Source organism: Alosa sapidissima, chromosome 1, assembly GCF_018492685.1.
Source record: "Alosa sapidissima isolate fAloSap1 chromosome 1, fAloSap1.pri, whole genome shotgun sequence".
In the NCBI taxonomy this organism is placed as follows: Eukaryota; Metazoa; Chordata; class Actinopteri; order Clupeiformes; family Clupeidae; genus Alosa; species Alosa sapidissima.
The window spans coordinates 53136233-53156894 of NC_055957.1; the positions used below are offsets into that span (position 1 = coordinate 53136233).

The 20662-nt window shown below is 53.2% G+C and overlaps 1 protein-coding gene, 19 non-coding genes and 5 pseudogenes across 20 annotated transcripts; all 25 read left to right on the plus strand.

The window, feature by feature from the left end:
• The first annotated feature begins 281 nt into the window (after positions 1 to 281).
• LOC121680827 lies at positions 282 to 395 on the plus strand. The gene has a single exon (XR_006021836.1). It is a non-coding gene; the product is annotated as a U5 spliceosomal RNA (small nuclear RNA).
• Positions 396 to 550: 155 nt separating this feature from the next.
• On the plus strand, positions 551 to 741 carry LOC121682728. The gene has a single exon (XR_006022647.1). It is a non-coding gene; the product is annotated as a U2 spliceosomal RNA (small nuclear RNA).
• A 357-nt stretch (positions 742 to 1098) lies between these two features.
• On the plus strand, positions 1099 to 1212 carry LOC121680831. The gene has a single exon (XR_006021838.1). It is a non-coding gene; the product is annotated as a U5 spliceosomal RNA (small nuclear RNA).
• Positions 1213 to 1367: 155 nt separating this feature from the next.
• LOC121682740 lies at positions 1368 to 1558 on the plus strand. Its single transcript, XR_006022648.1, has one exon. It is a non-coding gene; the product is annotated as a U2 spliceosomal RNA (small nuclear RNA).
• Positions 1559 to 1920: 362 nt separating this feature from the next.
• LOC121680837 lies at positions 1921 to 2034 on the plus strand. The gene has a single exon (XR_006021839.1). It is a non-coding gene; the product is annotated as a U5 spliceosomal RNA (small nuclear RNA).
• Positions 2035 to 2189: 155 nt separating this feature from the next.
• Positions 2190 to 2321, plus strand: LOC121684404 (annotated as a pseudogene).
• A 1538-nt stretch (positions 2322 to 3859) lies between these two features.
• On the plus strand, positions 3860 to 4034 carry LOC121683916 (annotated as a pseudogene).
• Positions 4035 to 4408: 374 nt separating this feature from the next.
• On the plus strand, positions 4409 to 4522 carry LOC121680845. Its single transcript, XR_006021840.1, has one exon. It is a non-coding gene; the product is annotated as a U5 spliceosomal RNA (small nuclear RNA).
• A 155-nt stretch (positions 4523 to 4677) lies between these two features.
• On the plus strand, positions 4678 to 4868 carry LOC121682751. The gene has a single exon (XR_006022649.1). It is a non-coding gene; the product is annotated as a U2 spliceosomal RNA (small nuclear RNA).
• A 337-nt stretch (positions 4869 to 5205) lies between these two features.
• Positions 5206 to 5319, plus strand: LOC121680851. The gene has a single exon (XR_006021841.1). It is a non-coding gene; the product is annotated as a U5 spliceosomal RNA (small nuclear RNA).
• A 155-nt stretch (positions 5320 to 5474) lies between these two features.
• On the plus strand, positions 5475 to 5665 carry LOC121682762. The gene has a single exon (XR_006022650.1). It is a non-coding gene; the product is annotated as a U2 spliceosomal RNA (small nuclear RNA).
• A 380-nt stretch (positions 5666 to 6045) lies between these two features.
• Positions 6046 to 6159, plus strand: LOC121680857. Its single transcript, XR_006021842.1, has one exon. It is a non-coding gene; the product is annotated as a U5 spliceosomal RNA (small nuclear RNA).
• Positions 6160 to 6314: 155 nt separating this feature from the next.
• LOC121682773 lies at positions 6315 to 6505 on the plus strand. Its single transcript, XR_006022651.1, has one exon. It is a non-coding gene; the product is annotated as a U2 spliceosomal RNA (small nuclear RNA).
• A 358-nt stretch (positions 6506 to 6863) lies between these two features.
• LOC121680862 lies at positions 6864 to 6977 on the plus strand. Its single transcript, XR_006021843.1, has one exon. It is a non-coding gene; the product is annotated as a U5 spliceosomal RNA (small nuclear RNA).
• A 155-nt stretch (positions 6978 to 7132) lies between these two features.
• On the plus strand, positions 7133 to 7199 carry LOC121684688 (annotated as a pseudogene).
• Positions 7200 to 9005: 1806 nt separating this feature from the next.
• Positions 9006 to 9221, plus strand: LOC121684260 (annotated as a pseudogene).
• Positions 9222 to 9596: 375 nt separating this feature from the next.
• Positions 9597 to 9710, plus strand: LOC121680864. Its single transcript, XR_006021846.1, has one exon. It is a non-coding gene; the product is annotated as a U5 spliceosomal RNA (small nuclear RNA).
• A 1848-nt stretch (positions 9711 to 11558) lies between these two features.
• LOC121707630 lies at positions 11559 to 15196 on the plus strand. Its single transcript, XM_042090360.1, has 2 exons — positions 11559 to 11929; positions 14092 to 15196. Exon 2 carries the CDS (start codon positions 14141 to 14143, stop codon positions 15194 to 15196), a length of 1056 nt encoding a protein of 351 aa, XP_041946294.1. The 5' UTR covers positions 11559 to 11929; positions 14092 to 14140.
• A 399-nt stretch (positions 15197 to 15595) lies between these two features.
• LOC121683731 lies at positions 15596 to 15766 on the plus strand (annotated as a pseudogene).
• Positions 15767 to 16125: 359 nt separating this feature from the next.
• LOC121680866 lies at positions 16126 to 16239 on the plus strand. Its single transcript, XR_006021847.1, has one exon. It is a non-coding gene; the product is annotated as a U5 spliceosomal RNA (small nuclear RNA).
• Positions 16240 to 16394: 155 nt separating this feature from the next.
• On the plus strand, positions 16395 to 16585 carry LOC121682784. The gene has a single exon (XR_006022652.1). It is a non-coding gene; the product is annotated as a U2 spliceosomal RNA (small nuclear RNA).
• Positions 16586 to 16943: 358 nt separating this feature from the next.
• On the plus strand, positions 16944 to 17057 carry LOC121680871. The gene has a single exon (XR_006021848.1). It is a non-coding gene; the product is annotated as a U5 spliceosomal RNA (small nuclear RNA).
• A 155-nt stretch (positions 17058 to 17212) lies between these two features.
• On the plus strand, positions 17213 to 17403 carry LOC121682795. The gene has a single exon (XR_006022653.1). It is a non-coding gene; the product is annotated as a U2 spliceosomal RNA (small nuclear RNA).
• Positions 17404 to 17777: 374 nt separating this feature from the next.
• LOC121680880 lies at positions 17778 to 17891 on the plus strand. Its single transcript, XR_006021851.1, has one exon. It is a non-coding gene; the product is annotated as a U5 spliceosomal RNA (small nuclear RNA).
• Positions 17892 to 18046: 155 nt separating this feature from the next.
• On the plus strand, positions 18047 to 18237 carry LOC121682806. Its single transcript, XR_006022654.1, has one exon. It is a non-coding gene; the product is annotated as a U2 spliceosomal RNA (small nuclear RNA).
• The last annotated feature ends 2425 nt before the right edge of the window (positions 18238 to 20662 follow it).

Here is a 20662-nt window from a genome sequence, read left to right on the forward strand (position 1 = left end):
AGAGCAGACGCAGCAGCAGGAGTCCTTGCCAGGTGTTTTGGCCAACCGCGCCACCTCCCTTTTCGGCCCCTTTTGGGTTTTCCCGCCCTTTTACTCTTTTTTTTTTTTTTTTTTTTTTTTTTTTTTTTTTTTTTTTTTTTTTTTTTTTTTTTTACACATTTAAATTTAAAGGGGATGTTGATACTGCAGTCTTGTTGCCACTGGGCAACGCCTTGGAGTCACCCTCACGTCCACGACCGGCGCCGTTCATGCTCTCCGTCCGGCGTGCCCTGTGGCAGCCATCGCTCGGGTTTCTCTTCATCTCGTACAAATCTTTCGCCTTTTACTAAAGATTTCCGTGGAGGGGAACTGCCCCGAGTTTACGGTATTTTTGGAAGCTCTGCTTCGGCGGAGCTGCACCTGCCTGTCCAAAGTCAAGCGTCGTGGTGTTTTGTTTTGCGGCGGCGGCGGCGGCGGCGGTCCGCTTTTGCTGGCCCCGCCTCCCCCCGTAACCATGTGAGCGCGGGGGGCGTCGCTAGAGGGGCCGCCGCACCCCGTGCAGTTGTGGGGTATCGCTTCTCGGCCTTTTGGCTAAGATCAAGTGTAGTATCTGTTCTTATCAGTTTAATATCTGATACGTCCTCTACCCGAGGACCATATATTAATCTGATTTTTGGAACAGGGAGACGGAAGAGGGGCTTGCTCCGTCCGCTCCACGCATCGACCCGGTATTGCAGCGACTCCGGGAACGGTGCACATTCCTTTGACTGTGTAAGAAAAGAACCAACCCAGTGGAACTGACTGACTGACTGACTGACTGACTGACTGACTGACTGTGATGAAATCCTCCTTAGCAGAGCAGACGCAGCAGCAGGAGTCCTTGCCAGGTGTTTTGGCCAACCGCGCCACCTCCCTTTTCGGCCCCTTTTGGGTTTTCCCGCCCTTTTACTCTTTTTTTTTTTTTTTTTTTTTTTTTTTTTTTTTTTTTTTTACACATTTAAATTTAAAGGGGATGTTGATACTGCAGTCTTGTTGCCACTGGGCAACGCCTTGGAGTCACCCTCACGTCCACGACCGGCGCCGTTCATGCTCTCCGTCCGGCGTGCCCTGTGGCAGCCATCGCTCGGGTTTCTCTTCATCTCGTACAAATCTTTCGCCTTTTACTAAAGATTTCCGTGGAGGGGAACTGCCCCGAGTTTACGGTATTTTTGGAAGCTCTGCTTCGGCGGAGCTGCACCTGCCTGTCCAAAGTCAAGCGTCGTGGTGTTTTGTTTTGCGGCGGCGGCGGCGGCGGCGGTCCGCTTTTGCTGGCCCCGCCTCCCCCCGTAACCATGTGAGCGCGGGGGGCGTCGCTAGAGGGGCCGCCGCACCCCGTGCAGTTGTGGGGTATCGCTTCTCGGCCTTTTGGCTAAGATCAAGTGTAGTATCTGTTCTTATCAGTTTAATATCTGATACGTCCTCTACCCGAGGACCATATATTAATCTGATTTTTGGAACAGGGAGACGGAAGAGGGGCTTGCTCCGTCCGCTCCACGCATCGACCCGGTATTGCAGCGACTCCGGGAACGGTGCACATTCCTTTGACTGTGTAAGAAAAGAACCAACCCAGTGGAACTGACTGACTGACTGACTGACTGACTGTGATGAAATCCTCCTTAGCAGAGCAGACGCAGCAGCAGGAGTCCTTGCCAGGTGTTTTGGCCAACCGCGCCACCTCCCTTTTCGGCCCCTTTTGGGTTTTCCCGCCCTTTTACTCTTTTTTTTTTTTTTTTTTTTTTTTTTTTTTTTTTTTTTTTTTTTTTTTTTTTTTTTTACACATTTAAATTTAAAGGGGATGTTGATACTGCAGTCTTGTTGCCACTGGGCAACGCCTTGGAGTCACCCTCACGTCCACGACCGGCGCCGTTCATGCTCTCCGTCCGGCGTGCCCTGTGGCAGCCATCGCTCGGGTTTCTCTTCATCTCGTACAAATCTTTCGCCTTTTACTAAAGATTTCCGTGGAGGGGAACTGCCCCGAGTTTACGGTATTTTTGGAAGCTCTGCTTCGGCGGAGCTGCACCTGCCTGTCCAAAGTCAAGCGTCGTGGTGTTTTGTTTTGCGGCGGCGGCGGCGGCGGCGGTCCGCTTTTGCTGGCCCCGCCTCCCCCCGTAACCATGTGAGCGCGGGGGGCGTCGCTAGAGGGGCCGCCGCACCCCGTGCAGTTGTGGGGTATCGCTTCTCGGCCTTTTGGCTAAGATCAAGTGTAGTATCTGTTCTTATCAGCAAGGATTACCCGAGACAGCGATGGCGGACCTGACGGAAGTTACTAAGGGGATACCGAGGCATGCAATCCGGTACCTTATCCCGGAGGCGAGGAGGGCGGAGCTGGATCGGGCTGGTTTTGGAGAAGTCATTCTCAAAGGCGTGTTGGGGCTGACGGGAGCGGACGTGCTCTGTTTGCAGGATTACCCGGCGTTGGGGCGGCACGACGTCACGTTTAGGACGGAGGAGGACCTGCGCGTGGCGTTTGGAAAGGGGAAAGGAGACGCACGGATCCAGGGGATTAAGCGCGTGGTGTGGAGTGCAGCCAACGTGGTCATCGTACAGATGTTCAACCCGCACGCGTTGGAGCTGGACGTCCGGGGGTTCCTTAGCCGGTACTGTAGCGCAGTGTCACCGGGGGAGAAGGTCACAGACGGCAACGGATTTTGGACGGGCAAATGGAGGTATAGTGTGCGGTTTCGCTTCTCTGGGGAGGGCCGCCAGCTGCGGCCTCCACATTTGTTTGCGCTGGGGACAGACCGTGGGAGGGTGTTTTTACCGGACTTACCTACTGTTTGTTGGGGATGTGGGGAAGAGGGGCATTTGAGAAGCGAATGTGTGGCGCAGCGGTGTGTGCGTTGTGGGGTGGTGGGGCACGTGGTGAAGGACTGTGGGGAGAGAAGGGAGTGTTCCTTGTGCGGGTCTAAGGATCACCTCTTTTTGAGGTGTCCGAAGAGACAGAGTTACGCAGGAGCGGTGGTGGGGAGAACTGGTGGTGGGGGGGTTTCTGTTTCCCCCGCAGGGGCTCCTCTGGTGACGGGCGTGCTGGAGAGGAGGCCGACGGGACCGCCGGCGGTGGGCACGAGCGGAGGAACGGGAGCTGCAGGATCGGCTGGTGGAGTGGGAGCTGGGCCGCATGGAGGCAGCCTGGTGGCTACGGCTACCGCTAGGCCGCATGGCAGCCAAGATGGCCGCCCAGAGGTCGGAGGGTCGGCGGGGTCGAAGGGCAGGCCGGGCGTGGCTATGGAGAGTGTCGGGGTGCTGAGCTGGGCGGAGGCAACGGCTTCCCAGGAAGAGGAGATGGCGGAGTTGGCGATGGTGTCGGGGAAGCGCCCCCTGGAGGGCGGAGGTCCGGAGAGTGCTCCCGTGCGGCGTCAGCGGCCGGGGGAGGGGGTGGCGGCCTTTGATCGCTCCCTGCCCCTGGTGGCGGAGTCGGGAACTACGGGCGGTGTGGTGGAGCTGGAGTCGGACGAGTCGGCGGATTTGGTGGAGTCGGTGACGGAGAGGCGGACCGTAGGACGGGGGAGTCGCCCCCCTCCTGCCCAGCTTGCTGGGTGGGATGTGGACAGCTTGAAGCGGACTATGGGCATGGACTAGTGGGTTGTGGGTGGTGGGATTGTGTAAGTGCGGGTGTTTTATGGTGTGTGGGGAGGATTAGGGATGTTTGTGTGCGGGTGGGTTGGGATTGAGTTATGGGGTTTGTTTTTGGCTGGGCCTGTGTGCCCGAGTTCTTTTCTATGGGGCGTTTGTGCCCGTATGTTGCAGCCTTTCTTTTTTCTCTTTTTCTCTTTCTGTGCTTTCTGTGTTCTTCTTGTTCTGGCTGTAACTATGATTTGATAATGATTATGATTTGGTATGAATAAACTTCAATATAAAAAAAATCTGTTCTTATCAGTTTAATATCTGATACGTCCTCTACCCGAGGACCATATATTAATCTGATTTTTGGAACAGGGAGACGGAAGAGGGGCTTGCTCCGTCCGCTCCACGCATCGACCCGGTATTGCAGCGACTCCGGGAACGGTGCACATTCCTTTGACTGTGTAAGAAAAGAACCAACCCAGTGGAACTGACTGACTGACTGACTGACTGACTGACTGACTGACTGTGATGAAATCCTCCTTAGCAGAGCAGACGCAGCAGCAGGAGTCCTTGCCAGGTGTTTTGGCCAACCGCGCCACCTCCCTTTTCGGCCCCTTTTGGGTTTTCCCGCCCTTTTACTCTTTTTTTTTTTTTTTTTTTTTTTTTTTTTTTTTTTTTTTTTTTTTTTTTTTTTTTTTACACATTTAAATTTAAAGGGGATGTTGATACTGCAGTCTTGTTGCCACTGGGCAACGCCTTGGAGTCACCCTCACGTCCACGACCGGCGCCGTTCATGCTCTCCGTCCGGCGTGCCCTGTGGCAGCCATCGCTCGGGTTTCTCTTCATCTCGTACAAATCTTTCGCCTTTTACTAAAGATTTCCGTGGAGGGGAACTGCCCCGAGTTTACGGTATTTTTGGAAGCTCTGCTTCGGCGGAGCTGCACCTGCCTGTCCAAAGTCAAGCGTCGTGGTGTTTTGTTTTGCGGCGGCGGCGGCGGCGGCGGTCCGCTTTTGCTGGCCCCGCCTCCCCCCGTAACCATGTGAGCGCGGGGGGCGTCGCTAGAGGGGCCGCCGCACCCCGTGCAGTTGTGGGGTATCGCTTCTCGGCCTTTTGGCTAAGATCAAGTGTAGTATCTGTTCTTATCAGTTTAATATCTGATACGTCCTCTACCCGAGGACCATATATTAATCTGATTTTTGGAACAGGGAGACGGAAGAGGGGCTTGCTCCGTCCGCTCCACGCATCGACCCGGTATTGCAGCGACTCCGGGAACGGTGCACATTCCTTTGACTGTGTAAGAAAAGAACCAACCCAGTGGAACTGACTGACTGACTGACTGACTGACTGTGATGAAATCCTCCTTAGCAGAGCAGACGCAGCAGCAGGAGTCCTTGCCAGGTGTTTTGGCCAACCGCGCCACCTCCCTTTTCGGCCCCTTTTGGGTTTTCCCGCCCTTTTACTCTTTTTTTTTTTTTTTTTTTTTTTTTTTTTTTTACACATTTAAATTTAAAGGGGATGTTGATACTGCAGTCTTGTTGCCACTGGGCAACGCCTTGGAGTCACCCTCACGTCCACGACCGGCGCCGTTCATGCTCTCCGTCCGGCGTGCCCTGTGGCAGCCATCGCTCGGGTTTCTCTTCATCTCGTACAAATCTTTCGCCTTTTACTAAAGATTTCCGTGGAGGGGAACTGCCCCGAGTTTACGGTATTTTTGGAAGCTCTGCTTCGGCGGAGCTGCACCTGCCTGTCCAAAGTCAAGCGTCGTGGTGTTTTGTTTTGCGGCGGCGGCGGCGGCGGCGGTCCGCTTTTGCTGGCCCCGCCTCCCCCCGTAACCATGTGAGCGCGGGGGGCGTCGCTAGAGGGGCCGCCGCACCCCGTGCAGTTGTGGGGTATCGCTTCTCGGCCTTTTGGCTAAGATCAAGTGTAGTATCTGTTCTTATCAGTTTAATATCTGATACGTCCTCTACCCGAGGACCATATATTAATCTGATTTTTGGAACAGGGAGACGGAAGAGGGGCTTGCTCCGTCCGCTCCACGCATCGACCCGGTATTGCAGCGACTCCGGGAACGGTGCACATTCCTTTGACTGTGTAAGAAAAGAACCAACCCAGTGGAACTGACTGACTGACTGACTGACTGACTGACTGACTGACTGTGATGAAATCCTCCTTAGCAGAGCAGACGCAGCAGCAGGAGTCCTTGCCAGGTGTTTTGGCCAACCGCGCCACCTCCCTTTTCGGCCCCTTTTGGGTTTTCCCGCCCTTTTACTCTTTTTTTTTTTTTTTTTTTTTTTTTTTTTTTTTTTTTTTTTTTTTTTTTTTTTTTTTTTTTTTACACATTTAAATTTAAAGGGGATGTTGATACTGCAGTCTTGTTGCCACTGGGCAACGCCTTGGAGTCACCCTCACGTCCACGACCGGCGCCGTTCATGCTCTCCGTCCGGCGTGCCCTGTGGCAGCCATCGCTCGGGTTTCTCTTCATCTCGTACAAATCTTTCGCCTTTTACTAAAGATTTCCGTGGAGGGGAACTGCCCCGAGTTTACGGTATTTTTGGAAGCTCTGCTTCGGCGGAGCTGCACCTGCCTGTCCAAAGTCAAGCGTCGTGGTGTTTTGTTTTGCGGCGGCGGCGGCGGCGGCGGTCCGCTTTTGCTGGCCCCGCCTCCCCCCGTAACCATGTGAGCGCGGGGGGCGTCGCTAGAGGGGCCGCCGCACCCCGTGCAGTTGTGGGGTATCGCTTCTCGGCCTTTTGGCTAAGATCAAGTGTAGTATCTGTTCTTATCAGTTTAATATCTGATACGTCCTCTACCCGAGGACCATATATTAATCTGATTTTTGGAACAGGGAGACGGAAGAGGGGCTTGCTCCGTCCGCTCCACGCATCGACCCGGTATTGCAGCGACTCCGGGAACGGTGCACATTCCTTTGACTGTGTAAGAAAAGAACCAACCCAGTGGAACTGACTGACTGACTGACTGACTGACTGACTGACTGACTGTGATGAAATCCTCCTTAGCAGAGCAGACGCAGCAGCAGGAGTCCTTGCCAGGTGTTTTGGCCAACCGCGCCACCTCCCTTTTCGGCCCCTTTTGGGTTTTCCCGCCCTTTTACTCTTTTTTTTTTTTTTTTTTTTTTTTTTTTTTTTTTTTTTTTTACACATTTAAATTTAAAGGGGATGTTGATACTGCAGTCTTGTTGCCACTGGGCAACGCCTTGGAGTCACCCTCACGTCCACGACCGGCGCCGTTCATGCTCTCCGTCCGGCGTGCCCTGTGGCAGCCATCGCTCGGGTTTCTCTTCATCTCGTACAAATCTTTCGCCTTTTACTAAAGATTTCCGTGGAGGGGAACTGCCCCGAGTTTACGGTATTTTTGGAAGCTCTGCTTCGGCGGAGCTGCACCTGCCTGTCCAAAGTCAAGCGTCGTGGTGTTTTGTTTTGCGGCGGCGGCGGCGGCGGCGGTCCGCTTTTGCTGGCCCCGCCTCCCCCCGTAACCATGTGAGCGCGGGGGGCGTCGCTAGAGGGGCCGCCGCACCCCGTGCAGTTGTGGGGTATCGCTTCTCGGCCTTTTGGCTAAGATCAAGTGTAGTATCTGTTCTTACACACGAGGATTACCCGAGGCGGCGATGGCGGACAAGTGGGCCGAGGTGAAGGGGATACCGAGGCAGGCTATCCGGTACCTGATCCCGGAGGCGAGGAGGGCAGAGTTGGACCGGGCGGGATTTGGAGAGGTTATTCTCAAGGGTGTGCTGGGATTATCGGGAGCTGAGGTGCTGTGTCTGCAGGACTACCCGGCGGTGGGGTGGTATGATGTCACCTTCAGGACGGAGGAGGACCTGCGCGTTGCCTACGGGAAGGGGAATGGTGACGAACGGGTCAGAGGGATCAGGCGCATGGAGTGGAACTCGGTCAACACGGTGGTGGTGCAGGTGTTTAACCCGCACGTGTTGGTGCAGGACGTGCAGGGGTTCCTGTTCCGGTATTGCAGCGTGGTGTCACAAGGGGAGAAGATCGTGGATGCCAATGGATTTTGGACTGGAAAGTGGAGGTACAGTGTGCGTTTTCGTATCTCTGCGGAGGGTCGCCAGCTGCGGCCCCCGCATTTGTTTGCTCTGGGGACGGATCGTGGGAGGGTGTTTTTACCAGACTTGCCGACTGTTTGTTGGGGATGTGGGGAAGAGGGGCACTTGAGGAGTGAATGTGTTGCGCAGCGGTGTGTGCGTTGTGGGGTGGTGGGGCATGTGGTGAAGGACTGTGGGGAGAGAAGGGAGTGTTCATTGTGTGGGGCCAAGGATCACCTCTTTCTGAGGTGCCCTAAGAGACAGAGCTATGCGGGAGCGGTTTTGGGGCTATCTGGTGGTGGGGGGGTTTCTGCTTCCCCCGCAGGGGCTCCTCTGATGACTGGTGCGCTGGAGAGGAGGCCGACGGGACCGGTGACGGCTGGTGCGAGCGGAGTGAAGGGAGCTGCAGTATCTGCTGGAGGAGCGGGAGCGGTGGCTGGTGCGAGTGGAGTGACGGGAGCTGCAGTATCGGCTGGAGGAGCTGGAGCGGGACCGCATGGTGGCTGCCTGGTGGCTACGGCTACCGCTAGGCCGCATGGCAGCCAAGATGGCCGCCCAGAGGTCGGAGGGTCGGCGGGGTCGAAGGGCAGGCCGGGCGTGGCCACGGAGAGGGTCGGGGCGTCGAGCTGGGCGGAGGCAACAGCCTCCCAGGAAGAGGAGATGGCGGAGTTGGCGATGGTGTCTGGGAAGCGCCCCCTGGAGGGTGGAGGTCCGGCGAGTGCTCCGGTGCGGCGTCAGCGGCCGGGGGAGGGGGTGGCGGCCTTCGGACGCTCCCTGCCCCTGGTGGCTGAGATGGGGACTACGGGCGAGTCGGAGGAGCTGGAGTTGGAGGAGTCGATGGATTCGGTGGAGTCGGTGACGGAGAGGCGGACCGCAGGACGGGGGAGTCGCCCCCCTCCTGCGCAGATTGCTGGATGGGACGTGGACAGTTTGAAGCGGACTATGGGCATGGACTAGTGGGGAAGTGCATGTTGGGTGGTTTTGGGGGGAGGATTAAAGATGGAGTTGAGGTTGGGGGAGCGTTTGGTTGATGGGGTTGAGTGTATAATGCCCATGTTTGTAGGGAGTTTTGTTTATCTGTGTGGGAATTGGGGGGGGGGTTTGTGTGTGTCTTGACATGTTGTTTGTTGTTTTTGGCGGGGCCTGTGTGCCCGAGCTCATGTATGTACCTGGTTCCTTGGGGCCTGCGTGCCCATTTTACCACAGCCTCTAGTCTAGTCTTCACTTCTTTCAGTATCTTTTGTGTGTTATATGTATCTTCTGTGTGTTTGTTTTTCAAGGCTGGTGGGACCTCTGTGCCGCATAGGACCAGCACCCTCTGTGGTGGTGGCATGGCACGCCAAGTGTCTTCCTATGTGGTCTGTTATGGCTTATGTGAATAATAAAAAAAAAAAAAAAAAAAAAAAAAAAAAAAAAAAAAAAAAAAAATCTGTTCTTATCAGTTTAATATCTGATACGTCCTCTACCCGAGGACCATATATTAATCTGATTTTTGGAACAGGGAGACGGAAGAGGGGCTTGCTCCGTCCGCTCCACGCATCGACCCGGTATTGCAGCGACTCCGGGAACGGTGCACATTCCTTTGACTGTGTAAGAAAAGAACCAACCCAGTGGAACTGACTGACTGACTGACTGACTGACTGACTGACTGACTGTGATGAAATCCTCCTTAGCAGAGCAGACGCAGCAGCAGGAGTCCTTGCCAGGTGTTTTGGCCAACCGCGCCACCTCCCTTTTCGGCCCCTTTTGGGTTTTCCCGCCCTTTTACTCTTTTTTTTTTTTTTTTTTTTTTTTTTTTTTTTTTTTTTTTTTTTTTTTTTTTTTTTTTACACATTTAAATTTAAAGGGGATGTTGATACTGCAGTCTTGTTGCCACTGGGCAACGCCTTGGAGTCACCCTCACGTCCACGACCGGCGCCGTTCATGCTCTCCGTCCGGCGTGCCCTGTGGCAGCCATCGCTCGGGTTTCTCTTCATCTCGTACAAATCTTTCGCCTTTTACTAAAGATTTCCGTGGAGGGGAACTGCCCCGAGTTTACGGTATTTTTGGAAGCTCTGCTTCGGCGGAGCTGCACCTGCCTGTCCAAAGTCAAGCGTCGTGGTGTTTTGTTTTGCGGCGGCGGCGGCGGCGGCGGTCCGCTTTTGCTGGCCCCGCCTCCCCCCGTAACCATGTGAGCGCGGGGGGCGTCGCTAGAGGGGCCGCCGCACCCCGTGCAGTTGTGGGGTATCGCTTCTCGGCCTTTTGGCTAAGACAGCGGTCGACTCGCGGTGAGAGGAAGGCGGTCCTTACCTTGTGGTGGTTTGGACACTCTCATCCGGGAGTTATATTGGTTTGTGTGTTTTTTCTGTCTTAAAATTACTGTTTTTTCGTTTTGTTTTTTGTACTGTTTTGTGTTTTTTGTCCTTTTTAACAGGTCTAAGCAGCTGCCTTTTCCTTTGGAGTTCCTTTCAAAAACACCAGGCCCAGGTAAGCGCTGTTTAGCTCCTTTTTATTGTGTGGTTTTTAGCTTGTTTTAGCCTAGCCTTTTAGCATAGCTTTTTAGTTAATTTATTGTCTTAAGTATTTATAGTTTTAGTGGTTTTAGTTTAGGTTTAGGCTGGTGGTGCCTCCACCATGTCGGCTGCTCGTGCTGGCATGAGGAGGCACCACAGCGTACGTTTTAATTTTGTGTCAAGAAATGGAAGACTTATGGAGATGTCCAGACTGGACTTTTCAAGAAAGTGTGTCCAACAAATGCTTGGTTTTAATGCTAGTGAACTGAATTGTTTGGTGACTCTGCCTGGGAACAAAGGATTTGATGTTAGCTTTCGCTCGGCTTCACTGCTTAATAGTTTTTGGCAACGGTTTGTTACTTGTAAAGACCAGCTCTCCATGTTTGAAGTTGAGAAACTTTCGGACAATTCACAAAAAGTGGTGATTGTTAGAATGTTCAATGAAACTGTGACTGGGGAAGACATTAGCACATGGCTGGCTAGATTTTGCGCGGTTCGTAGCCCACCAGTTAAGGTTTTGGACGAGGACGGCATTTGGAACTGCTCGTGGAGAGTTCCCATTAAACAATGGGAAGACCCGAGCAGTTACCTAGGCCTCCGTCAGATTCCGTCTATGATTGTGTTGGGAGAGAACCGGGGCTACATTCATTACCAAGGGATGCCTAAGCTGTGTCGCAAATGCGGCCAGCTTGGGCATCTTGCCGAAGCGTGCCAGGAAATTGTATGCAGGAAGTGTAGAGAAATTGGGCATCTTTTCGAAGATTGCACAAATGGCAGAAAGTGTAATCTCTGTGGAGTTTCATCCCATCTCTACAGAGATTGCCCTAGCTCTTTTGCCAACAAGCTAAAGGCTACCAAAATGGCCGCCATGGCCGCCCGGCCGCATGGCCCAGAACAAGAACAGGAAGAGAAGGACGAAATGGAGGAAGGGGTGGTCCCTGAAGTTTTGGAGGGAAACCTCCAGCCAGCTTCAGGGACTAGCCGGGCGGCTACGAGCAAAGCTAACACCCAGGCAGAGTCAGAGCACGGATTGGAGGCCACACCCTCCCAGCTGGGAAAGGAGATGGAGCAGGCGGAGGAGGAGCCTGAAGGAGAAAAGGAAGCCCCGCCTCCCGAAACCGCTGAGGAGGTGAGTGTGGCCTCTGAGGGGGCTGAAGCACCTGCTTCACTCCCCAATGCGCAGCATAAGAGACCTTTAGAATCTCCTCTGTCAGAAATGACAGAGAAGAAAAACCGGGTGATACTGTCTTCAGATAGTTCCTCTTCGGAAGATCTGAATCGACTGTGGCCCGGTGGACGTGAAGTGTCTTTTATGCGGATGGCGCTCAGAGCATCCACGCCAAGGGCAACGCAAGAGTTTTTCTCTGCCGAGCCCGACGCTGGAGACACCAGTGACCCTTCTGGACCAGATTCAATGGTCATAAAGGAGGAGCAGGTGTCACAGGAGATCAACCCCGGTTGATCTCCACTTGTTTTAAAAACATGTCTCTGTAGTGTTTTAACTCTGTCGTGTTCATTTTTATCATACTGCTCATGAGTCTCACAATCTCAACAATCAATGTAAGAAGTGTGAAGACTCTAGTGAGAGCTCAGAGCATTTTATCCCTGTTGAGCACTCTGAATGCAGATATATTTCTGCTGCAAGAGTGCTCCTTGCCTTTTTTAAACAATTACAGCAAGTGGGAACAGATGTGGACCCCGGGACCCTCCGTGTGGAGCGGGTCCAATTTTAACAGAGCGGACGGGGTCGCCATCTTGATCAAGAATCCACACATCTCGGTGAAGGGCAGCACGGTGGTGAGACCCGGGCGGGCCCTTTTAACCCACTTGACTGTTTTAGACAGGGATTTTAATGTTCTCAATGTGTATGGTTTTAATGATAAACACGACCGACATGACTTTTTAGAAGAGCTGCAGCCCCACATGCTAGGGAGGGCTCCCCTAGTGGTCGGAGGGGATTTTAATTGTGTTTTAAGCAGACAGGATAGAAAGAATGTAGGGGAAGATTTTAAGGTAGATAAGACATCTGTACTTTTAAAGAATATAGTTAGGGATTTTAATTTAGTCGACTGCTACAGAAAAGTGCATCCACGGGAGGAGGGCTTCACCTGGCACAGTGGTGACGGCGCCCGAGCCTCCCGTATCGACTATGTTTTAACAAGAGACTGCCCGCCCACGGATGCTACATTGTCCCCTATGTTCTTTTCCGATCACTGCATGCTCTCCTGCACCCTTTCACTCCCCACAGGTGTGACGGTAGGTGGAGGGCTGTGGAGGCTAAACTGTTCCCTGTTACAGGATGAGGAGATAGTCAGAGAATACAGGGAGCAGTTCAGCCTCTGGCAGACCCTCCAAGACTTTTTCGATACACGTGCACAATGGTGGGAGATGGTGAAGGGAAAGACCAAGACTTTTTTTAAGATTAAAGGTAGAGACAAAAGAGAGAGAGAGAGGAGGTGCATGTTGGGGCTGCAAAAGAGACTACAGAGGTATTTTAACCTTTTAAACATGGGTTTTGATTTTAATGAAGAAATCAAGAAGGTAAGAAAAGAAATGTCAGTTTTAGCCGAATTCAAAAGTAAAGGAACAATTTTAAGAAGCAAAGAAAGAGAAACAGAAGAAGGAGAAAAATGCACCAGGTACTTTTTTAAGAAAATAATATCAAGAGGGGGTGGGATAATGAAGTTAAAAAATGATGGGAGGGAAGAAAATTGCACAGAGGGGATTTTAGAAATTATACAACTGTTTTATCAAGACCTGTACGCAGAGAAAGAGGTGCATGAGGAGGTGATGGAGGAAGTTTTAGAGTTTTTAAATAAAACTCTTAACAGTCAACAAGTTTTAACAGAGGATTTTACATTGGTTGAGCTTTTAAAATGTCTTAAAGGTTTTAAAACAGAAAAATGCCCGGGAGAGGATGGGCTCCCCGTGGAATTTTATGTTACCTTTTATGACATTTTAGCCAACGACATGCTGACTGTTTTTAAAGAATTTGAAGAACTTGACAGACTTCCAGACAGCTTTAGATCAGGGATAGTTTCTTTACTATATAAAAAAGGCGACAGGACTGACCTTAAAAACTGGAGACCCATAACGCTTTTAAACTGTGATTGTAAACTTTTTAGCAGACTTTTAGCTTTACGCATGTCGACTGTTTTAGAGGACGTGATCCACCCGGATCAAGTCTGTGCCGTCCCTGGAAGGAGGATCACGGACAGCCTAGTGCTGGTCCGAGACGCCATCTGTTTTGCGAGAGACAGAAATATTAGGCTTTTAGTGCTAAATTTAGATTTTGAGAAAGCTTTTGATCGGGTCTCGCACCAGTACCTTTTAAAGGTACTGCAAAAAATGGGTTTTCCAGGGAGGTTTTTAAAGTGGGTGGGATTGCTGTATAAAGACATCAACAGCAAAATTCGAGTAAATGGGCACCTAACCAATGCGATAAATATTCGCTCTGGCGTCCGCCAGGGGTGTCCTTTATCCCCACTCCTGTTCGTTGCGTGCATCGAGCCGCTGGCACAGATATTGAGAAAGGACAAATGGATCAAAGGACTGGACTTGCCAGGTGGACTGACTGCGACTTGCGCACTTTACATGGACGACGTGACCCTTTTATTAAATGACTTTTTATCGGCCCAAAGAGCACTCGACTTGACTGACTGGTACGGAAGGGCCTCGGGCGCCAAGCTCAACAGGGGCAAGTCCGAGGCCCAGCTCTTTGGGCCGTGGGGTGACGTAAGACCAGATCTGGCAGTAGATTTTAAACAGACGGACATAAGGATTTTAGGTATTAAATTTGACAATGAGGGTGGCGGACGGGGCAACTGGACTGACGCGTTAGGGAAAGTGAGACAACGACTGGGGTTCTGGGGGCTAAGACAGTTGACGTTTGAAGGTAAGGTTTTAATTTTTAAAGCAGTTATCTTACCTTTGTTTTTATTACTGTGTTCTGTTTTCAGCCCCCCCAGGAGCTTTCTTTTAGGTGTGGAGAGAGCGGTGTTTTATTTCATGTGGGGGTCCAAGTGGGAAAGACTAAGGAGGGAGGTCCTGAAGAAAAGACCTGAGAACGGAGGAAAGGGCCTCCCAGACCCCCACCTGTTTTTAGGAGCCCATTTCACCGCCCTCCACATCAGATACGCGACGGCCCCATCCGGAGACAGCAAGACAACAGCCCTGGCCCGGTTCTGGATGGGGTCGTACCTGAGAAAACTGAAAATTTTAAATACTGATCTTAAACGTCCAGTTGCTTTTAACCTGCCCCCTCAATATGTTTTTATCAAAAAGTTTTTAATGAGATTTGACTTAGAGGGGCAGGATGTCACCATTTTAACAAAAGCAAAATCTCTTGTCTCCCTTGTGCAGGACCGGGAAGCAGTGAGCCCCGTTCCCGGCCTCACACTCAGTGAGGCCAAGCAGGCTTGGAGGAACGCTGCCCACCCCGCCCTCCAGAACAAGCTGAAGGACCTGGCGTGGATGGCGCTCCATGAGGTCCTCCCGGTCAGAGCCGTGATGCACTCCCGGGGCATGGCCAGAACCAACACCTGCCCGCGGCCAGGATGCGGCCAACCTGAGACCGTGCGGCACCTGCTCTGGGAGTGCGGCGTGGCGAGGGACCTGTGGACCGATACCGGCCCCCTGCAATGCCCGAGCCTGCCAGCAGGGGAGGTCCCCCCAAGCTACCATCTAGTGGTCAGCGGGGTGGGCCAGGGCGCTACCACCATCCCAGCCGCCGACTTCGCCGCGCTCTGGCTCACCCTAAACTGCATAAAAGCCGCACTGTGGACCTCCCGCAACCTGCTGGTGGGGAAGCGCGTGACGGTGCCCCTGCCAGCGCTACGGCGGCTGGTGACATCTACGCGGCAGGAGGCGCCGCACGTCGCCATTCGGAGGAGGGGGCCGGGGTCACTAACAGAAGGTTCCCGCCCCCCACGGCTGCTGGCTCCCGCCGACGCACCCCCACTATCACCATCACGGGACGGAGCAGCGGGCGGAGGGGAGGACCTCCACTGGGCGCATCCGCGCTTGCCTCGCTCTTCTGGAGAGCGGGGTGGAGCCTCTTGTTAGTGGCTCACCCCGGTCTGGCACAACGGAGACCTTTTAATTGACTCTTATTGCATTTTATTACATTTGGAACTCTTTTAAAAGCGTGGACTTTTAACATCCTTTTACACAAACATGAACTTTTAAACACACACATGGACTTTGCACACACAGACACAGTTTTAAAACAAAAATGGCTTTTATAGACAAATGATTTTATTTTTGTAAAAATGTGCTGTGAAAAATTATGAAAATGTAAAATGTGAAATGAAAATGCAAAATGTGAAAAGAATGAAAACCATGTGATGTGATGATAATGTGATGAAATGATGAAAGAAAAATGAAAATGTACCACAAAGAAAATCCATGAAATGTAACAAAACAAATCAAAATGTAATGCAAAAACATGAGTTTGTGACAATAAAAGTTTTCCAAAGGAAATCTGTTCTTATCAGTTTAATATCTGATACGTCCTCTACCCGAGGACCATATATTAATCTGATTTTTGGAACAGGGAGACGGAAGAGGGGCTTGCTCCGTCCGCTCCACGCATCGACCCGGTATTGCAGCGACTCCGGGAACGGTGCACATTCCTTTGACTGTGTAAGAAAAGAACCAACCCAGTGGAACTGACTGACTGACTGACTGACTGACTGTGATGAAATCCTCCTTAGCAGAGCAGACGCAGCAGCAGGAGTCCTTGCCAGGTGTTTTGGCCAACCGCGCCACCTCCCTTTTCGGCCCCTTTTGGGTTTTCCCGCCCTTTTACTCTTTTTTTTTTTTTTTTTTTTTTTTTTTTTTTTTTTTTTTTTTTTTTTTTTTTTTACACATTTAAATTTAAAGGGGATGTTGATACTGCAGTCTTGTTGCCACTGGGCAACGCCTTGGAGTCACCCTCACGTCCACGACCGGCGCCGTTCATGCTCTCCGTCCGGCGTGCCCTGTGGCAGCCATCGCTCGGGTTTCTCTTCATCTCGTACAAATCTTTCGCCTTTTACTAAAGATTTCCGTGGAGGGGAACTGCCCCGAGTTTACGGTATTTTTGGAAGCTCTGCTTCGGCGGAGCTGCACCTGCCTGTCCAAAGTCAAGCGTCGTGGTGTTTTGTTTTGCGGCGGCGGCGGCGGCGGCGGTCCGCTTTTGCTGGCCCCGCCTCCCCCCGTAACCATGTGAGCGCGGGGGGCGTCGCTAGAGGGGCCGCCGCACCCCGTGCAGTTGTGGGGTATCGCTTCTCGGCCTTTTGGCTAAGATCAAGTGTAGTATCTGTTCTTATCAGTTTAATATCTGATACGTCCTCTACCCGAGGACCATATATTAATCTGATTTTTGGAACAGGGAGACGGAAGAGGGGCTTGCTCCGTCCGCTCCACGCATCGACCCGGTATTGCAGCGACTCCGGGAACGGTGCACATTCCTTTGACTGTGTAAGAAAAGAACCAACCCAGTGGAACTGACTGACTGACTGACTGACTGACTGACTGACTGACTGTGATGAAATCCTCCTTAGCAGAGCAGACGCAGCAGCAGGAGTCCTTGCCAGGTGTTTTGGCCAACCGCGCCACCTCCCTTTTCGGCCCCTTTTGGGTTTTCCCGCCCTTTTACTCTTTTTTTTTTTTTTTTTTTTTTTTTTTTTTTTTTTTTTTTTACACATTTAAATTTAAAGGGGATGTTGATACTGCAGTCTTGTTGCCACTGGGCAACGCCTTGGAGTCACCCTCACGTCCACGACCGGCGCCGTTCATGCTCTCCGTCCGGCGTGCCCTGTGGCAGCCATCGCTCGGGTTTCTCTTCATCTCGTACAAATCTTTCGCCTTTTACTAAAGATTTCCGTGGAGGGGAACTGCCCCGAGTTTACGGTATTTTTGGAAGCTCTGCTTCGGCGGAGCTGCACCTGCCTGTCCAAAGTCAAGCGTCGTGGTGTTTTGTTTTGCGGCGGCGGCGGCGGCGGCGGTCCGCTTTTGCTGGCCCCGCCTCCCCCCGTAACCATGTGAGCGCGGGGGGCGTCGCTAGAGGGGCCGCCGCACCCCGTGCAGTTGTGGGGTATCGCTTCTCGGCCTTTTGGCTAAGATCAAGTGTAGTATCTGTTCTTATCAGTTTAATATCTGATACGTCCTCTACCCGAGGACCATATATTAATCTGATTTTTGGAACAGGGAGACGGAAGAGGGGCTTGCTCCGTCCGCTCCACGCATCGACCCGGTATTGCAGCGACTCCGGGAACGGTGCACATTCCTTTGACTGTGTAAGAAAAGAACCAACCCAGTGGAACTGACTGACTGACTGACTGACTGACTGACTGACTGACTGTGATGAAATCCTCCTTAGCAGAGCAGACGCAGCAGCAGGAGTCCTTGCCAGGTGTTTTGGCCAACCGCGCCACCTCCCTTTTCGGCCCCTTTTGGGTTTTCCCGCCCTTTTACTCTTTTTTTTTTTTTTTTTTTTTTTTTTTTTTTTTTTTTTTTTTTTTTTTTTTTTTTTTACACATTTAAATTTAAAGGGGATGTTGATACTGCAGTCTTGTTGCCACTGGGCAACGCCTTGGAGTCACCCTCACGTCCACGACCGGCGCCGTTCATGCTCTCCGTCCGGCGTGCCCTGTGGCAGCCATCGCTCGGGTTTCTCTTCATCTCGTACAAATCTTTCGCCTTTTACTAAAGATTTCCGTGGAGGGGAACTGCCCCGAGTTTACGGTATTTTTGGAAGCTCTGCTTCGGCGGAGCTGCACCTGCCTGTCCAAAGTCAAGCGTCGTGGTGTTTTGTTTTGCGGCGGCGGCGGCGGCGGCGGTCCGCTTTTGCTGGCCCCGCCTCCCCCCGTAACCATGTGAGCGCGGGGGGCGTCGCTAGAGGGGCCGCCGCACCCCGTGCAGTTGTGGGGTATCGCTTCTCGGCCTTTTGGCTAAGATCAAGTGTAGTATCTGTTCTTATCAGTTTAATATCTGATACGTCCTCTACCCGAGGACCATATATTAATCTGATTTTTGGAACAGGGAGACGGAAGAGGGGCTTGCTCCGTCCGCTCCACGCATCGACCCGGTATTGCAGCGACTCCGGGAACGGTGCACATTCCTTTGACTGTGTAAGAAAAGAACCAACCCAGTGGAACTGACTGACTGACTGACTGACTGACTGACTGACTGACTGTGATGAAATCCTCCTTAGCAGAGCAGACGCAGCAGCAGGAGTCCTTGCCAGGTGTTTTGGCCAACCGCGCCACCTCCCTTTTCGGCCCCTTTTGGGTTTTCCCGCCCTTTTACTCTTTTTTTTTTTTTTTTTTTTTTTTTTTTTTTTTTTTTTACACATTTAAATTTAAAGGGGATGTTGATACTGCAGTCTTGTTGCCACTGGGCAACGCCTTGGAGTCACCCTCACGTCCACGACCGGCGCCGTTCATGCTCTCCGTCCGGCGTGCCCTGTGGCAGCCATCGCTCGGGTTTCTCTTCATCTCGTACAAATCTTCGAGCATGGAAAAGGAGAGAGCGACGGTGTCGGCCTTTAAGGTGCGACTAAAAAATACGGTCAGGATCGAGCTTACTAAGGATGCAGCAGCGGCAGTTCGGGATAGGTTTAGGCAGTTCTTCATCACCTCGGTGATTCTTCGGGAGACGTTTGGCCTGAGTCCTAGGGAGGTTTTCTGCGTCCAGCCGGTGGTGAGCCAAGGTTTTTTTGATTTATCTTTTTTTGATCTGCGGAAGTGTCGGAGTTTTCAGGAGGAGTGGAGGGCGAAGGAGGACCTGCCGGCGCTCCAGGGGTTGCGGCTGGTGCCCCTGTTTCAACAGGAGTTCATACCGCTGACAATCCACCTGTACAACCCTTTCGTCCCGGACGAGGATGTCGAGGCGTTCCTAAGGACCCAGGTAGAGGAGGTGAGGGGCGGGACGAAGATATGTGACCAGTTCGGCTTCTGGCTCGGGAAGAGGCGGTACGCAGTCCGGCTCCGGATGGACACCACGAGGCTGGGTGAGTTCTTGCACCCCCCCGGCAGTTTCTCGCTTGGACCGGACCGGGGTTATTTGACGTACCCTGGGCAGCTCGTCTACTGTCGGCGGTGCGGGGGCCAAGGCCACGAGAAGGCTGCCTGTTCAGGACAGCGGTGTCGTTTCTGCCAGGAGGAAGGCCACGTGTCGTCGGCGTGCACCGCACCGAAGAGGTGCTCCCTGTGTGGCAGCTTGGAGCACCTTTTTCGTGGCTGCCCGGTGAGGCCGCGGACCTATGCGTCGGTCCTGCAGGGTCCTGCGGGCTGTGGGGGTGAGGAACTGGTCGAGGAGGCGGAAGGTGCCGTGCGACCAAGCGTTGGGACTTACCAGGAGCAGGAGGAGGTCGTGGAGCCTGTTAGCATCGGGCTAGATGCCGAGCTAACCGACGGAGCACATGGCCCTCTGGCATCGCCGGAGCTCCCCCTGGTGGCTGCTGAGGGGGCGGCGCCCGCGCTCAGCACTTTGTTTTCCGGGTCCATAGGTGATAGTCCTATTTCGGACTGGGCGGAGGAAGTAGAGGGCCGGGAGGACGACGCCTCGTGCGACGGCAGTGGGCAGGGGCCCCGCGGGGGCAAGCGGCCGCATGGAGATTCGGAGGAGGAGCAGCCGTACAAGGTGGTGGCGAGAGACGGTCCCCAGGATGGAGCGGGCCCGGCGGAGGTGCAGTCGGATGGCTCCTCGCCCGTTGTGGTGTGCTGCGTGGAGGGGTCGGCGTCGCCCGGGCAGGCCTCTGCCTCATCGGAGTCTTCGGGGTCGGGGGAGTCGTTGTCATCGGGCTCCCCCCCCCCGGGGGGAGAGGATGAGGTCTCCAGCCCGGGGCTCTACAGTGGGACGTTGGAGAGGAAGGCCGGGCCGGCCCCGCGGGGGGACCTTTTGGCCGCCCGGATCCTGGACGCTTCGGTGCCACAGTCGGAGGGTAAGCTCCCGCATCCCTTGCAGCCCGCCGTGGCTGAGGGTGATCCCGGGGGGGGGGGAGTGGAGGGCAGCCCTCATGGTGACTCATGATGCTGATGTGGACTTGTGTGTTAAGGTGGACGGTGGGGCTGTGGACTCTTTGGGGTTGTGTTGGGTTGGGTATTGTGTGTGGGGAGGGGGGAGGGGGGGTGCGGGGTGTGTGGGTTTTTGTATGATGGCATGTCTCCGGGTGGAGTCCCTGAACGTTCGGGGAATGCGGATGCCACTGCGGAGGGCGGCGGTTTTCGCGGCTGCCGGGGACAGGGGTTTTAATGTGATGTTTGTGCAAGAGTGCCATGTGGGGGGTCCGGGGGATGTTAAGATGTTTAAAGCGGGGTGGACATGGGGTCCTTCTGTGTGGGGGGGTGGGAATGTGCATGCAGATGGGGTGGGTATTTTGTTTAGAGGGTGGGATTTTTTTTTGGACTCTGTGTGGGAGCCTGTGCCGGGGAGGGTGTTGGTGGTGGATGCAAGGTGGAGGGGGGCCGCGCTGCGGCTCATTAATGTGTACGCACCAAGTGCTGTGGGGGAGCGGCGGGGTTTCCTCCAGAAGGTGGCCCCGCT

Coding starts and splice junctions, on each gene's coding strand:
- LOC121707630 (XM_042090360.1), top strand. CDS start 14,141: ATGTGGGGGTCCAAGTGGGAAAGACTAAGGAGGGAGGTCCTGAAGAAA.